Below are 15,300 nucleotides of genomic sequence, written 5' to 3'. Positions count from 1 at the left end.
TCTCACTCCACCTTCCTCCCCAACATCTTCCTTCACCACCAGCACCCTTCCCTTCCTGGTACTATAGAAGCAGCAACAGCTCTTACCTCATAGGATGGGTAAGAGAGTAAATTGAGATAATATATGTAGAGTTAAACCCAACATCTGCTACATATTAAGGGCTCGGTAACTGCTGGCTCTTTTTATTAAATTAGATACAATTTTCATTAAGTTGCAGCAACTATCCATGACAGCTTGGTCCCAGGAATCTTGTCACAATAAAGTATGTATGTACCTCTTCAGGGCATCCGCTGTCCACCCAGTCCTGCCGATGGCGATCAAACCCACTGGAACATCTTCAGAGAAGGCCACGTTGCAGATCAGAAAAGAAAGTATGGGGTGCGGAGTGGGTAGGTAGGGGGAGGCAGACATTAAAAGAAAAAGGTTGGTAAGTAGTTAATTCTCCAATTTGCACAACATACTTTCTTCTACAGAACTGTTAGCTGGAGCATCGGAGAAGCATTTACAGAGTTCTGCGTAACCACTCACTCCCTAGGTCATCATGCTGTTACAGCTGCAACAAATTACTCCAGCAAGGTTCTGTACACTGCGCAGAACACCTGGATCCCCAGGCAAAGATAAGGCCTGTAGCTCTTCTCTGCAGTTGTTTTTTCTTTTCCTCATACATATAACTTTTCATCATCACAACAAATGGATACACATTTTTTGTAGGTATTTTCCCAGATTTCAGATCTTCTTGTTTGTTTTACTTAAATGTTAAAATTTAAGACCTGTAGTCACACAGACTCTTTCTCTACTGTACAGTAAGAGGTTAATAACTCAGGGTGTTTGGGGTGTTCAAACCCACACATTCTGAAGAAAGAACCGGCCCTTGCTGGCTCTTGGGAGATCAGCCCTAAGCCCTTGGGATACCCTTGGGGATACGAGAGTTTTTGTCAGTCCTGGGTCTTGGGTTATGCAAGAGAGTTGTCACTGACAATACGATTTATGGTGAATGTCTGTTTTTATTCGCCTGGAGCCCTGGCTCATGCGCTATCAGTTTGACCCCGGGGGCCTGGAGATTAAAGTCAGTTGTGGAGAGTTTCAAACCTACATGATTGGCCCTCAGTAAAAACCCTGAACACCAAGGCTTAGATGAGCTTCCTCGGCTGGCAGTGCTTGCTGTGTGTTTTCCCAAGTAGTTGCTAGAGAATTAAGTGCAGGCAGCTCAGGGGCAGGATGACTGGAAGCCATGCCTGGTCCCTCCTGGACTCCACCCTACGTTCCTTCCTCCTTTGTTGACTTTAATCAGTACACTTTTGCTGTAATAAATGGCAACCTCGAGCGTAACAGCTTTGCTGAGTTCTGGGAGTCCTTGTGGTGAATCAGTGAGGCTGAGTGTGTCCCTGTGGCTCCCGACCAGCACTGTGATCAGGTCAGGTCTCCAAGGTCAAATTCAGCCAGCCCTGGGTTGATGAGATTTTGCTCATGCCCTCTCTTTTTCTTGACTGGAATCATGTTCTGCCCTCCGTCCTGATCCAGCTCCAGTCCATTCACTTTTCAAGACCCAGATATTACTACCCTGAGCTCATTCTGATAACACTTTATTACTGCTGTGATCATAACTTACGTTACTATTTAACTTTTCTCCTTTATATAAAGTGTCATGGCCTTATATCTCATTTACCAAACTTGATTGTGAATATTTAAAAGTTAGGGCCAGTGTCATATTTGACCACACCGAATATATCTGACACATGATTTCTTTTTCACATTAGAAAGGTTATGTATTTTGCCAGTCCATGAATATTAAGGATTTGCATTGTCCCTGAATTTTAATACATAAGTATATATTAATACATAATATACATAAATCTATATTAATAAATATTAATTTAAATAGATATTTATTTTTCAAAATAAATGGAGGCTGTTCAACTTTTGTCTTCTATTTTTTTATCGTGCTGCTTCACAACTCTTTTTTTCATTTGTTTTGTTCGTCCACGTGATGATTTCTCCTAAGAATCCTTGCCAGAGATTATGTACCATGGCATGAATGAGAGCACAATTTAATTCAAGTGGAATGTGAAGAGCTCACCTGTCAACAAAAAAAGACCCCATCTCTCATTCTGCCTGGACATGATCCTTTAGAGCTCAGCTATTTTACACCTACCATCTGTGTTGAACAAGCCTACGTGTGGAATAAACATCAGTGTGCGATTTGGCATCCTGAGTTTGAGATCCCCAGTTGGTCAAGGACATCTCAGGTTACCCAAAGAGATTCTGATGATTGCAGTTAATTCCAGATGAGTTAAATGGCTGTCCTTTTTTTTTTAATCCCTTTCAAATTTGCTTAAATTTTGAAAAATATACTAACATTCTCTTCTGCAAGATGGTGATATCTCAGTTTTCTACAAAGAATATATTCTGGGAGCCATCTGACAAGTAATTAAACACAACAGGTAATTTTTTAAATGCAGTTTTTCTTTACTTACTCTATTCCAGATGTATTCATAGTCAGTGGGAAATAACAACTTTTGCCTTGTATTATAACAAGACAGTACCAAATCTTAAATTTATAAGTCAATTTTATCTCAAGTAATTAGTCTCTTAAATTGTTACATTAATCCCAGGGAAAAGGACAGTAATACTGCAGTTTGTTTGAGTTATTAAATAATCTCCCAGTTATATTGTGTGAAATTAGGTTCTACTGAAAGTATGTGATTCAATTAAGTAATCCATTCATTTATTAATTCACAATTGCTTATTAATTGATCAGCAGTTTACTAACTGCTAGGTGGGAAGGACTGAGCATGGCAAAATAAGATTTGGTTTGAAAAATTCACACATTCTTGTACCTCACAGTACCTTAAAAAATTAATACAATGGGATCCTGCCTTTTCAGCATTTTATTTTATAACCCAGTAATTTAAATAACATCGAAAACCAATAATAAACCAAAGGAGATGTGTGTGTGTGTGTGTGTGTGTGTTGTAAAAATCATTAAGAAAAGTCACCCTTCTATTACTTCTGAATTTTAAATAAATCCAAAATCACTTTTGAGGACACCTTCCTCTTTCCACTGAGCTGCTGTGTTGTTTTGTCTAAAACATCATAACACTAACCGTGCCAGGCGCTTGCATGAGGCTTTCCCAGTGTTACCAAATAGGTTTGTGATCTTAGGCAGATTATTTTTCCTGTCTAAACTGGTTTCCTTATCTGTAAAATGAGGTAAGGGAGGTTATGTAAGGATTAAAAGTAGAGTGTTTCATACATAGTCAATATTTAGTAAATATCAGCTGTTTTTAATACCTAAGTAATGCCACTGTAGTTTGTATACAGCAAGGCCAAAAACTGTAGGATTTTCGCTTTATAGACAGGATTTAGAAAATGTTTAGGAATTAATGCTGTGTACCATGTTAATACGAAATGTGTTTTATCCCTAAAGTTCCTTATCATCATGTTTGGGAATTAGTATTATAGAATCTTATGAGAGGAAAATTTAAGTTGCTCTCAAACATGGACCCAATCGTTACTTAATATTTATAAGTAGAGATTATGTGGTTTTGTAAATATTCCTTAAAAACTGATTTCAGTAAAGTCTGAGCTCCTAACTACAATGGGTTTCCCATGTTTTTATTTTCAGGTTATTCTGTTTCCCCTCACTATCACCTAATTGCAAAACAAGTTGTTAGGGAGTTATACTTCAAGTTAATTGTACTATTTTCCAGTCAGTTTCAGTGGAATGTTGATTTCAAAGCCCTCAGGAATGATGTTAAGCGAACCCTATTAAATAAGGCAGCTAGAAAACAAGCAAAATTCTCCTAGCAGAACCTATCCAATCCTGAGATGAGAGTGCAAATCTCATCTCGTCTCTAACTGATCTTAGTTTTGTGGAAAGGGTTTCAGAAATATGACTTATTTTGCAAGAGTAATATATTCAGGTGAAGAAAATAAGTGTTAAAATACATACATAAGGATTAAAAATGAAGTGCATGGCTTTCTACCCAACTGAACACATGTCATTTCAACAGGAGATGAAACATATAAAAAAGAGAATTTAGGGGAAAAAAAAAATCACAAAATCTTAAGACCTAGTCAGGAATTAGTTTCAAGATCAGGAGTCAGCAAATGTTTTCTATAAAGGACCAGACAGTAAATATTTCAGGCTTTGCAGGATATAGTTTCTGTCCTAACTACTCACTTTTGCTATTGTTGCTCAAAAGCAGCCACAGACAAATGTATAAAAACATGGGCGTGGCTGTGTTTCAATACAACTTTATTTACAAAATCAGGAAATGGGTCAAATTTGGCCCACTTGGTTTGGTTTTCTGCCCTGTTTCAAAATAAAGATCTATAAAGTTCTGAAGACTTCAAAATACCTCATCAAAGAGCCTGATGATTTAAATGGTCCTTGCAACCTTACATGTATTTATTGGTGTGCTGTCTTAATGGAAAAATCAATTGTATGTTTAACAAGTTTTCTTGCCATAGCCTGCAAAAGTGTAAAAAATAATCCTACAGCACCAAAGAAATGGAAATATGCTTTAAAAAGAAGCAGCAGTATTTTAGATGAGAAACAAGTATAATGATAAACAGCCATAATTATAACTAATAACAAAATGTATCATAAGATAAAATGAGTAATAGGACTATGGAGCTGTAAGATATGTAAAAATTATTTTGTTTTAAAACACTTAAAAATTTAATTAGAAGGTAGGCCATAAAATTTTAAAATATTGATTATAATAATCATTATTGTCAATAAAAAGTGAGTGAAAAAAAAATCGTATCTCATCTCCTATACAAGGCACACTTGTTGGCCCTAATCAGCCTCAGGCATGAGACAGAGGATTTCACTTCTAAAAACTTTTCTCCTAAAATCAAGAAAATTGAGCTTAAAGTTTTTCAGGGTTTTCATGCCTGAACCACTTATTACATAGAGCTCTGGGAATGACAGAAGAATTTAACTACACAGTAATCTATTATAGAAACAATATTGTAGGATAAATTAAGAAATTTTCCACCACTATTAACCTGCAGAAGTATGGAGTATGTTTTCTTTTAATAAAAGCTTTTGATGTTCCCTTTAGCTCAGAATCATAATCCAGTGCCAAGGGGAATAGTTATCTGTAGAATGCAAGGACTTTGCTTTGGAAATGAGTTTCAATTTTTTTTTTTTTTTTTTTTTTGGCTCAGGGAGGTAATTAGGTTCATTTATTTTTAATGGTGGTACTGGGGATTGAACCCAGGACCTAGGCATGCACTCTACTGCTTGAGCTATACCCTCCCATTTGGAGATGAGTTTTAGATGGAAAACTGGGATCAAATCAACTGATACGTGATATCGAGAACCTTGTCATTTATACACGTGGCATCTGGCAGAATTGCAGGTTTTATAAAATAAAGGCTTAAATTTTCTTTAGATTTCTAGAATCTAGAGCAGCCCCTCATAGATGTTTAAAAGCATAACAACAACTTAAGGGTTTTTATCCCTCCAATTTTCATCTCTCATTAAAAATTCACATCTTTTTTCTTTTGGTAAAAAGAAGATACTTATTTTGCTTACAGGGTTTTATTTCCCCTATCTTTCAATGAAAGATATTTTCAAATAGGAAAATGACTTTTGTAATTAGCTTTTCATGCTAGAGTTCTTTCTTCCTCTGAGCATCACCTCCTGACGTCAATCAAGTCTGTTTTCAGTTTGGGGGTGTGTATGGTAGGAAAGAATGTCACTGGAAATCAAGTGACATTATTTTAGGTTTATCTGGAAATAAGCTAATCTTCTCAGAAATAATTCTGATTAAAAGCCACTGTTGACATTAGCAAAATATCCTCATTCTTGCACTGTGAATGTGTTAAGGGAATGAAGGGCATATAAAAGTAGACTTAAATATGCCATGAACTTGTGATGCATAAAACAGTTACACACTGGACAATCCAGTAAAGCCATTTTAGGGCAAAATAATTAGTTGTAGCCCAGCATTGAAACTTTCAGCATGTTTTAACCAGAGAGGTGCCCGCTCTACCCAGATTATTAGATATTTGAGTATTCAGCTTATATCTATGTTAAAAAATTGCTTAAAATACTATTTAGAAGGGGCAAGAGAATGAAGTATTCACTCATATGGAAATAGTTAAAAGCTATTTGATTCAGAAGACTTGGACTGACTTGCTGAAATGCTAACCTCACAGTAAAATTCAATGTTTATCTTTGCCCCCGCCTAACGTTTAAGTGCTGCTAGGGAATATTGGAATATGCTGGCTAAGGCATATTTAAATGACGCAAGTTTGGCTGTGTATCAACTTAAATAATCCTTCATAACAAAGCATCATATAATCTCTGTATTCACAAGTTTAAGACCTTTGTTTGGGCATTGTGTTTGCTATATTTTTTTTTAAACTAGCAGCTGCTGAAGTAGTTAAATCGGAATTCCTCAATGACTTCCAGCTTTGGGCTGATTCACTTGCACAAAGTTGGATGTGAATGCCTTAGTAATGTAAAGTATGCAATTTCAGAAATCTTCCATTCCATCAGAAAAAGAAAATTACTCCAATATAGCCTTTCAAACTTTTGAAGTAAACCATACTAAGAAATAGAGTTAACATCAAGTGTTTAGACATGTTTATATCTAGGTATGTGTGTATGGTTTGTGTGTGTGTGTGTGTGTGTGTTGAAACTAAATATTCATTGTGATGCATCTTTTTTTTTTTTAAACATCCAAATAAAGCACAGAGATATTTTGTGTTCCATTCTATTTCATTAACAAAAATACTGGTTGCAACCCACTGGATTTTGATAGCATTCATAGCATGACCCTTCTGAATTTCAATCCTCAGTTTGAATAATTTTAATCATATTTATGCTTTAAATAGCATTGCCTGGTTTGTAAAATAATCATTTTAATAGAAAATTACAGAAAAGTTAGAAAAACAGAAATTAAGTAGATAATATCTCAGTGCTAAGATTTTTTGTTAGCTTGATTTCCTTATCTTTATTTTATGTATAATTACATACACTGTAAATTAATTAATCAAACTGGAATCATAACATGTGATAATTTGCTTTTTTACAGCTAATATGACAGTCCAGGCATTCTTCCACACCCATGAATATTCCTTGAGAGTTAATTTTTACTGACAGCATATACTCCATTGTACAGCTCTATAAAAGTTTTATTGTATAATAGACTGGACAGTTGTTAAAAGAGTAAATTCTATGAGTTCTCATCACTAGAAGAAATTTTTTTTTCCTTCTTCCCTTGTTTTCTGTATTTATATGAGAAGATGGATGTTAGCTTCAACTACTGTGGTAACCATTTCACAATATATGTAAATCAAACTATCATGCTGTAAGCCTTAAAATTACACAGTGAGGCATGTCAATTATTTCTCAATAAAACTGGAAAAAATTATTCAACCTATATATGAGTATATGTATGTCATTTTAACCCTTGTAAAAATACATACCATCATCCTTTTTGCAATTTAATGAATTAAAAATGATATACCGTGTTTTAATTAGCATTTCTCTATTATAGGTGAGGTTAAATGTTTAAACCATGTTTATTGACTGTATGTCTCCATCTTTGAGTGTATAACTCGTTTCTTTTCCCTGTTTTATCCAACTGGGCTGTTCTTTTTTTATAGACTGTCTATAAAATAAGAGTATTAAATCTCTGTTAAATGTATCATCTGCCTGTAATTTGCCATTCAATTCTAAACATGATTTTTTTGACATATAGTGGTTTGTATTTTTCTGTTGTGGTTTTTCATCCTTTTCTTCAAAGTTTCTTTCTTCGCTTTTTTGCTCAGAAAGGCCTCCAGTACTTTGGCATGAAGTAAAATTTGCCATAGTCTCTCCTACTTAGCTTCTCATTTCATTCTTTACTTTCAATTCTCCAATCTATTTTAAATTTATTTTGGTATATGGCGTGAAGTTAGGACCAAATCTAAAGAGACAATTTTTATTCAAATTGATGGCTAGGAGTCCCACGATCATTTGTTGAATAAGAGATCTTTACCCATTGTTTGGAACTGCATATTTTATCACATAATAAACTCATATGCTAAGGTCTATTTCTGAAATTGTATAATCTTCCATTGATTGCTTTGTTCCTTTTTGTATAGTTCCTATAGTGACTTCATTATTACACTTTTATCTAATGATTTATCTAAATCTAGTAGTTTAAGTCTGCCTTCATTGATCCCATTTAAAAATTTTTCTTGAGTAGTCTCACTCTTTTATTCTTCTCTGTGATTTTTATAATTGCATTCTGATGTTCCAAATAATAATGTTTTTGATAGAACTGATGTGAAAATAATTGACATCTTATTAAATTCTATCTTTCCATTCATTAAAATGTTTATTCAGGTGTTCATTTAAGTGTCTCATCAAATTTTCATTGTTTGCCTTGCATGGAACCTACACATTATTAAGTTTGTTAGTAACTATTTTACTGCTATTTTTGCTATTATTAAGGAGCCTTAATCATTGCATTTTATATGGTTATTTCTGACATGGAAAGCTATTGATTTCTGTGTATTTTATATCTGGTTCCTTTATAAATAATGTTTGTGCTTCTTTCCAATACTCCTGTCTCTTATTTGCTTCTTTTCTCTGTGCATTAACCAGAATTATAGGATTCTCTTACATAATAGTGCAACACTTGCCTTCTTCCTATTTTAATGGGAATGTCTCTGGGCATTATTAACATTCGGTATATTTTTCCATTATTTGAAATAATATTTCTTATTGTGTTAATATGTATCTTTATAGCTCAGTCTGCTAACATTTTTACTTAGAAAAAAATGTTGGATTTTATTAAATATATTCCCATCTATCAAGTTGACTCAATGATCTTCAATACTGCTGCTATGAATGGCATTAATAGATGTCTTCAAACTAAAAACCATGTTTGTATTCATGGAGTAAATTCATTATTTGGCCATGTTTTAATTATTTTAACTTTGTGAACTATTTGTTTCTTAACTATCAGTGTTTTAAAATTCTATACTCATAAATAATACAACATTTCTATGAATAATCTACAGCTAACATCATAAATAATGATGAAAAACAATGTTTTCCTCCTAAAATTGGAAACAAGACAAAATGGCTACTCTCACTACTCATCAACTTTGTGCTGTACAGTTTGAAGAGGCAAAGAGAAGTTAGAACCCAGGGAAGTAAAGCTTTAGCAAAATAGTCAAATCATTAACTGCTTCCTGCCCTTTGTCTTCCTTGTACGAATGCAAAGTAAAATGAGAAGCCAACTCATAGCTGGATTAAGTGGCAAGAACAAGGATGCCACAGCAGAGTACAGGTTTACTGAATTGCTGAGACTCCAAACACCCCTGGTTAGAGATACAAAGTAATATTTGCTATGATGTCAGAGAGTTGAAAAGCTAGTGATTTCAGTACTGCAATGACAAAGTCAGCGAGAACTCAAAAGAAAATCTTAGGGTTAAATGTTCAGAACCAAGTGGGTAAATTTTTTTAGTAGTCTGGACATTGTAAGCTACTAAGAAGCCAAAAATTGCAGGTCTTCCTCTTCTTAAAACACTGGGATTAGTATGTATCACCTAATGAAACCAGACATCTATGGTCACTGAGCAATCCGTCAATATAGTCAGTTTAAGAAATGATCTGCTCTAGGATTTCCAGAGGAAGGTAGCTCCTGGGGCTTAGATGAGACTGAAACTCAAACAACAACAAAGACTTAATGTTCTCATCTGCTTTCCACAAACTCCTTTTCAAATCATTTCCCTCCAATTTTTAACATACTTAGTTTGCTTGCCTTCTGTTTAATTGAAGTCCCTTTTACCATCCCAGCTGACTCACACCTTCTTGGAGACTTAACCCAAGCTGGTGCTGGCAGGGGAGGGTTCTCTGATGATTAGCCTTCTCCCACATGCAACCTCCAACCAAGATTGCAGCACTCAGCTTGAGGACAGATCATTTACTCTCTGATAAAAGTTACACAATTAGAGGTGAATACAAAGCCAAAGGCTATTCACATTTAAAATCAAACTTGTTATCCCAACATTATGAAGAAAATATTTCTTCTTTGATCTTAAAGATGGCTTTGGCAACTTGCCAGAATCTGGGTGAAAACACATTTCAACAATTTGGCTCCTTATTTATGAAAGATTTTCAACTCCTTTAGTAGCGCTGCAACTCTTCAAATAAGATGCATAGTAATCTGAGGCTGCGGTACGGTAATTGAAGGCAGATTATGGTGACAATTAAATAGTTCATTTTGTTTCTTTAAATTATATATACATGAATAAGATGTCACATAGTTTTGATTTGAGAAAATAGAAGATTATATCTATTGGTAGTTATTCCTAAGAGCAAAATGATCATTTTGTAGCTTTTAGAATATATGCCCAAAGTGAGGATTCCATTCAAGAAACAATGCTCTTTTTTCCACCTAACTGGGCCACTTCTGGAGTCCTGCATCTGGGCAGCAGTCTTGCACATCCTCAAGAATTTGGGAGCACTGCACACTGTATCGCATTAGGAAGGAGAACTCCCCTGCCACACTCAACTCTCCTTCCAAATTCAGGCACTAAAAGCAATCAATCTCTAAACTTGAATTAATAATTAACCTGGTTCATAATTTTTCAACATGCTACTAGGGCACTGCCAGAAAAAAAAAAAAACCCCAATAACGTTGTCTCATTTACTAGGGTGTAAAGAAAAGGAAGGGAGTAGAGGTCACTGACGTTGTTTGAGCATGTAGAGGACGTGTGTTCAATAACTGTCAATTATATGATTCTCAGCCCAGTTGAGCACTGTTCCTTACAATTATCCCCCATTTGAATAATGCAAAAGCTGGAGGCTGAATTATTTGGTGGAAACAGCATGAGCTTTAGAATCACATACGTAAAATTGGGTTCAGGTCTTCATTCTGCCGTTGGTTGATAGCGATCCATCTCCAAGTTATTACTAGAGATTATTGGGTGAGATTTTTGGTGAGTTATTATTGGAGATTCGATTTCTGTCAAATGGAGATTGTAAAATCTACCTTCACTGGGTTTTGGTAAGGATTAAATGAGATAATATAGATGAAGCTTCCTTTCAGGGTTTGACATAGTAAGTATTCAGTAAATATAGGTTACTTTATTCTTTCTTACCATCCACAGCACTGAGCACAGTTGAAAAGTGCTTATTGGGGGGAAAAAAAGACATTGTAACCTGATCTATAACTGAAAATCTATATAATATCCTCCAAGACCTGACCCAGACTCTTTAGCCACAAAAGTTAGGGTTATAAGACAAAGAAGAGAAATCTTTTCTTTTTGATGAATGAATTCTTCCAGAATCTAAAAACCCCTTGCCCAGCATTCAACTTTGCTATCTTGGTAGAACAGAAGTGAGAGTTGAGGCCTCAGGGAAAGAAATAAAAAAGGAACCAAGATTCCTCCTCGTGGCTGTGAGCCATTGAAGCAAATACTCAGTTATAAATAAAACTCCAGGATGTTTCAGGATTCCAATTTTTGACACCCTTTCTTAAAATTTCTTGACCTCCTACCAAATAGTATACTCAAATGGCAATTTCAAATGCATAGAAGTGGACAGAAAGAGCAGTGACTTTTACTTTCTTGTTGGCTCAGTAAAAGGAACATGAAGTCTTAGGGGTTTAGGTGCGCCATGCCTCTAAAAAATGCTATCCTTTCACTAATAAATTTTTATTCCATGGTGCTCAGATGAATGGCTCCTGGTCCTTCAGAGCTGTCTGTCTTCCTCAGGAACAACAATGATGCATGAATCAACTCACATCTGTTCTGCCAAGATAGCAAAGTTGGACCTGGGTAAGGAACCAGAAATCCCTTTGATGAGATGATTGTCTCATCAAAGAAAGATCTGTATCCTAATTTATTTATTTTTTTTACCATAAAAAGTTTTAGAATTTTAGTTGGAATGCTGAGATTTACAGAGGAACAGATAAAGATGGTATTTCTAGTTTCTCAGAGAAACAGCACAAACTTTTCTCTACCCTCGTTTTGAACCATAAACATTGAGGAAAGAACTATATAAGGGAATGAAAGAGACCGTTACATTTGCCACAATCTCTTCAGGAAGAACAACCAATAAACTGTCCCAGACCAAAACAAAACAAAAATCTCTTTCTCTCTCTCTCTCTCACATTGCTTATGACAAAGTGTTTCTAATCACAGTGCATTTGGGTCCTTGCAAGTGATCTACAGAAAGAATGGGTGAATTAGGAAGGTCAGTATTTTTAAATAGGAAAACCTGTTTTCCTATTTATAGATTTTTAAGCTCTGTCCAGGGTGCAGGGTTCAGTTTTGCAGAGGCTTCAGTGATTGCTGTGGTCAGTGAGGAGGAGATGGGAGGGCTGGGCTATGAAGCCCCCACCAGATCTAATTTTATCTGTTTTGTATTTGAAGTTTCATTTTTCAAAAATGTTTTTCCTGCTTAAGAAGAAAAAGTTTGAAAACCATTTTATTATATCATCCTATTAATTAATTTAGGCTGTTATCATTATATTTTACAATGTAATTAAATCTTTTAGACAAGCACTATGAGCTCATTTAAAATACTGACAAGGCCCTCAGAAAAGCAACTTTTTCTCCCTGTATGTCCCTAGAAGATGTAATTTAAGGCATTACAGTGCCAGATAATAATACCCGAGTGAATGTTATAACAAACAGCAGAACACTGCCTTTTAAAAGATATTTGTTTAATGATTTTTGATAGTTCATTTCACTATCTTTCAAGAGATATCACATCTGTGAGATAACTTTTCTAAGATCCAGGTCAAATCAGAATATCTGTTATACACATGGGGTAGTCCATATTTGTTTATATTAATAATTCAAACTTGAAAATAGTAATTGTTCCATTTCATCATTTTGATCAAGGAACATTACATGTCCCCATCATTTCTCCAGCTCATGGTAAATTCAGCTTTATCTTCCAAAGTTTTAAGGGTGATTATTCCAAGCAGAAGTAAATTGATTTTGGTGGAGACACTTCCAAGACTTCTAGAGTTTGCTGCAATGTTATGCAAGATGGTTTCCTTATTGTTCTAAAACTGCATGTTTAAGAACTTTGAAATATATCTGTATCTATCTATCTACATCTGAGTTCAATTTGCCTCTTGCAATCTAGGTTGTAATATCAGTGCTTAGAAAGTAATGTGTATAATTTTGTAGTGGCTTTTAGGATACATAAAGCTTTCTTTTCTTTCTAAATTTTTACCATTATAAATCTGTAAGCTCACCTGGAAAGGTCTGTTTCTAAGATGGTAGCTGGCCCAGGTCCTTACGTATATTACCAACAATGTGTTAGTAAATTCATTTCACTTTAAGGAATGATTCTGGTCATAAAAGAGTGTTTTGCTTCCTTATTTCCTTGCTTTATTCTCCATCAGATTTGTCAGGCATATAAAATATCAAATTACTAAGTGCTAATTCTATCAGAGTTTTATGCAGCTCATGTGTACAAATGTTCTATGTCTTATTAAAGGCAGCAGAAAGAAGGATTTTAAGAATTTGGGTGTGAAGCAATTTTCTGCTTCATAAAATACAGTTAGTGTCACCTTATGTTAGCAGAAACATTCCTGGATGTGTAGTTTTATCTTCAGATTTGCTTTTAATGAAACTGACTTAGTATCCCAGAGCACTTCTCTAACCCAGATAGAAAAAAATTTATAGCAAAAGCTACATAAACATATGCAGGATGGATGCCCAGACCTGAATCTTCATGATATTAGCTCACAAGACCATTCACTTCCACATTCTCAAAATCTTTTCAATTATTCATTTTCAAACACTATTACATTTAGTTTGACCTGGTCCTTCATTTACTGTCTGCTGCTTCCTTAGGTGACTGATAATCATTCGAATTACTTCCTTTATCCCAGGGTCACCGTTTGCTTCATTTAAACCCCTCAAAACCAGATGGTCAATATTTTCTTCCAAAATAATTTATTGTGAATACATGTTTTACTTTTCTTATTTTCATCGACATATTTGTTGTATGTCCTTCATTTGTCTGGCAAACTTTTCCTGTAAAATGCCAGACAGTAAATATTTTAGGCTTGTGGGTGTTGTGGTCTCCATCACAGAAACTCCTTGATGGAGAATAACTGAACCAACCTGAGAATTCTAGCGCTGCCTTAGATCCTGAGTACAATGCAGTTAAAACTCAGACAACAGCAAGGACTCCCAGAATGGGGTGACTATGTAATTTATTGGCAGGATGACCATATAACTTATGGGGTGAATGACTATGCTTCTGAGAGAGAAAGGAGTGGGGCATTGGGACGATGAGGAGACCGGGCAGGTGGCGCCTCGGGGATGAATCTAATCTCAATGCTCACAGATCTTTCTAGTTACAAATTCTCTGCTCAACTTTGGCAAGTCTTTTCAGTCAAGTTTTCTAGGTTACTTGTCTCCTACCACGTATGTATTCTTGTTCACTTTATTTTCGATCATCTAGGTCTATGCTTGCATACAAAAAGTCTCTGAAGTCTTTTATGACCCTTCCTCTGAAATACGGCATCAAGAATTCTTCTCTTGTTTCATGGACTGAGTCCATTTTAATTCCATCTTCTGATGTCTTAGTAGAAAACCTGACACACGAGAAAGTGATGCAGGACTAATTCTCCTATATGAAACAAGCTCTTCAGACGCCATTTTTGCTGCATGCAACCTTAATAGATTATTCACAAATCTCTTTTTTTCCACCTTGGGAATTCTATGAAGGTGCTATTTTTATTACTTTCTTCAATTTACAGTTTTTATTTTCTTCATGAGGACTCTATCTTGCCAATCACCCACTTTGCACGAATATAAGCTCAATTATTGTTAAAGGAAACTTTATATGTATCTTTGACAACAAACCATTCACGTAAGTTTTGAACACAGGTCAGTGTTACTGAGCTAATAAAACCCTTTTAAGTAGGCAAGGGAAGGGCTTCTTCCACTTCCCCAGTGGCCCTGCTTCGGATTGCTCACCCAGCATGCGAACCTTCTTAGCAAGGCCACATGCGCCAAGCGTAGGCATGGAAGCCTAATGGAGGAATTTCAACTCCAGCATTGATTTTTTCCCTTCATCTCTCCAACCACCCATCCTTCAGAACTTTTTTATTTTAAATCCTGGCTCCACTGATTACTAGTCTCGTGACCTTGGCTAAGCTTCTCAACCTTCCTAATTCTCATTTACTTAATCTGTGAAACAAGGATGTGTTTGCAAAGACTGAATGAGATAATAGAAATGAAAAGACTTTAGTGGAAGTAAAGGCTCTCCTGTGATGCCTAGCACACGGTAAGTATAAAGTAAAAAGC

General features: G+C 35.3%; 1 protein-coding gene across 1 annotated transcript in view; it reads right to left on the bottom strand.

The window, feature by feature from the left end:
• PLXDC2 (plexin domain containing 2) overlaps positions 1-15,300 on the bottom strand; it is a 335,747-nt gene that overhangs the window by 55,922 nt on the left and 264,525 nt on the right. Inside the window, exon 10 of the mRNA XM_031444726.2 lies at positions 275-335. Within this exon, the coding sequence (XP_031300586.1) occupies positions 275-335 (61 nt within the window). The remainder of the gene's footprint in view (positions 1-274; positions 336-15,300) is intronic.

The sequence above is a fragment of the Camelus dromedarius genome, chromosome 26 (assembly GCF_036321535.1).
Source record: "Camelus dromedarius isolate mCamDro1 chromosome 26, mCamDro1.pat, whole genome shotgun sequence".
Classification (NCBI taxonomy): domain Eukaryota; kingdom Metazoa; phylum Chordata; class Mammalia; order Artiodactyla; family Camelidae; genus Camelus; species Camelus dromedarius.
The sequence above is the reverse complement of the archived record's forward strand: the minus strand, read 5'-3'. Positions and strand labels throughout refer to the sequence as shown.